This window comes from Lucilia cuprina, chromosome 3, assembly GCF_022045245.1.
Source record: "Lucilia cuprina isolate Lc7/37 chromosome 3, ASM2204524v1, whole genome shotgun sequence".
Classification (NCBI taxonomy): domain Eukaryota; kingdom Metazoa; phylum Arthropoda; class Insecta; order Diptera; family Calliphoridae; genus Lucilia; species Lucilia cuprina.
Genome location: NC_060951.1, coordinates 5,910,439 through 5,912,216, shown reverse-complemented (window position 1 = coordinate 5,912,216; position 1,778 = coordinate 5,910,439). Strand labels below are relative to the sequence as shown.

General features: G+C 29.4%; 2 protein-coding genes across 2 annotated transcripts; both read left to right on the top strand.

Annotated features, from left to right (window-relative positions):
• Positions 1-213: 213 nt before the first annotated feature.
• LOC111685157 lies at positions 214-783 on the top strand. Its single transcript, XM_046947404.1, has 3 exons — positions 214-349; positions 417-549; positions 618-783. Exons 1-3 carry the CDS (start codon positions 250-252, stop codon positions 727-729), a joined length of 345 nt encoding a protein of 114 aa, XP_046803360.1. The 5' UTR covers positions 214-249; the 3' UTR covers positions 730-783.
• A 209-nt stretch (positions 784-992) lies between these two features.
• LOC111685156 lies at positions 993-1,564 on the top strand. Its single transcript, XM_023447398.2, has 3 exons — positions 993-1,134; positions 1,218-1,350; positions 1,410-1,564. The coding sequence occupies exons 1-3, from the start codon at positions 1,035-1,037 to the stop codon at positions 1,531-1,533; spliced, it is 357 nt and encodes a 118-aa protein (XP_023303166.2). The 5' UTR covers positions 993-1,034; the 3' UTR covers positions 1,534-1,564.
• Positions 1,565-1,778: the final 214 nt, after the last annotated feature.

The following is a 1,778-nucleotide window of genomic DNA, read 5'->3' as shown; positions in this document are numbered from 1 at the left end:
AGTCTAGTCTATAGTCTAGTCTATAGTCTAGTCTATAGTCTAGTCTATAGTCTAGTCTATAGTCTAGTCTATAGTCTAGTCTATAGTCTAGTCTATAGTCTATTCTTGTCTATAGACTAGTCTATAGCCAAGTCTATAGCTTAGTCTATAGTCTAGTCTATTGTCTAGTCTATAGTCTAGTCTATAGTTTAATATGATTTAGTCTAGTCTATTTGGTTCCAGATCTCTTGCTAAAGTTTCAACTAAAATATGTTTCATAAACCTCAACTTTTTATTGTAATAATGGCTGCTTTGGCTTGGAACGTGATGCCATTTAGTCTGCAATTTATGGGAAATATGAAGCATCCGGGTAGGACATAATAATCGATTTAATATAATTTATAAACAGTAAGAATTGTTTTTTGTCTCTCTTTTAGATCTACCAAATCACTGTTATTTTGAAGAGTATAATATTACCATACCGGTAAATAGAACAGTTTATCCCACCAATTTAGATGCGGTGTGTTTTAAGGTCTATTGCCGGGAAGACTATGTATTGCAAATTAAACAGTAGGTGTTATTAACATAGAAATTTTGTTATAGTTTGTATATAATACTGTTATTATTATGTACTTCAGTTGTGATCGTATGATGGCTCCCCGACACTGTGATGAAAGTCCCTATGACTTTAGTAAACCTTATCCTCAATGTTGCCCCATTCTTAAATGCAAAAATGATATTTATTTTTAATTATTAATGCAATATTTAGTATTTAATTAATATTTTATTAGTATTATGGATTAGTTGGTGTAAAATTTATTTATTATTTTATTTATTTAACATTTTTTTATTTATTTAACAAAAAAACTAATAAATATATTGTTTTTAGTTTACCTCTTGAGTATTTAACCTAGTAATCTATATATTAGGCTGATCTTTTTCAAGGTCAGTCAAAAAGCTTGGCTTTTTTGATAAGGAGAAATTTAGATTGTTTTTTTAGAAAAGATTTGGTTTCAAACTTTTAATTCTATACTCTTTAATTAGTTTTAAGTAAAATGTTTAAGCAACGACAAGTATTTTTAACATTAATAGCTGTAGCGGCTGTTAATGCTGCCAGCTTTAGTTTACAGTACAAAGGCAATATGAGACATCCAGGTAAATCCCTGCCATAAACACAACACTTTTCCTATTAATATTGACTTCTATAATCTTTGTTTTTCTTTCTTTCTTTTTCATAGATCTTCCCAATCATTGTTATTTCACCGAACATGATCTTACAATTCCCTTCAATAAGACCCTTTATCCTACAAATCTTAAGAATACCTGTATTAAAGTGTTTTGTCGTGAGGATTATGTTTTGGAAATTAGACAGTAACTGAATCTTTTACTTATGTTTTATTGCCATAATATTTTCAATATATTTTTTTCAGTTGTGAAAATCTGGCCCCTAATCGTATCTGTCATCATACTGCTTACGATTATACCCAACCTTACCCTGACTGTTGTCCCATAGTTACATGTGAGGATAGAGTTTTACGCAATCCAAATTATTAAAATTTAAATAAAAGAAATATTTAATATCGAATAAAATATGTTAATTATTTCGAAACTAAACTTTCGAACATGTGTTATCCGTTATAAAATCTGGACTATAATACAGTTCATAGTTCGGGCTACAGTCTAGATTTTAGTATAGACTAGACTATAGACTAGACTATAGACTTGACTATAGACTAGACTATAGACTAGACTATAGACTAGACTATAGACTAGACTATAGACTAGACTATAGACCAGAC

Bases quoted from the DNA above. Each gene is read 5' to 3' on its own strand.
- LOC111685157 (XM_046947404.1), top strand. From the start codon at position 250: ATGTTTCATAAACCTCAACTTTTTATTGTAATAATGGCTGCTTTGGCT. The intron at 350-416 runs GTAGGACATAAT...TCTCTCTTTTAG, and splicing joins GGGAAATATGAAGCATCCGG to ATCTACCAAATCACTGTTAT. The intron at 550-617 runs GTAGGTGTTATT...TATGTACTTCAG, and splicing joins TATGTATTGCAAATTAAACA to TTGTGATCGTATGATGGCTC.
- LOC111685156 (XM_023447398.2), top strand. From the start codon at position 1,035: ATGTTTAAGCAACGACAAGTATTTTTAACATTAATAGCTGTAGCGGCT. The intron at 1,135-1,217 runs GTAAATCCCTGC...TCTTTTTCATAG, and splicing joins AGGCAATATGAGACATCCAG to ATCTTCCCAATCATTGTTAT. The intron at 1,351-1,409 runs GTAACTGAATCT...TATTTTTTTCAG, and splicing joins TATGTTTTGGAAATTAGACA to TTGTGAAAATCTGGCCCCTA.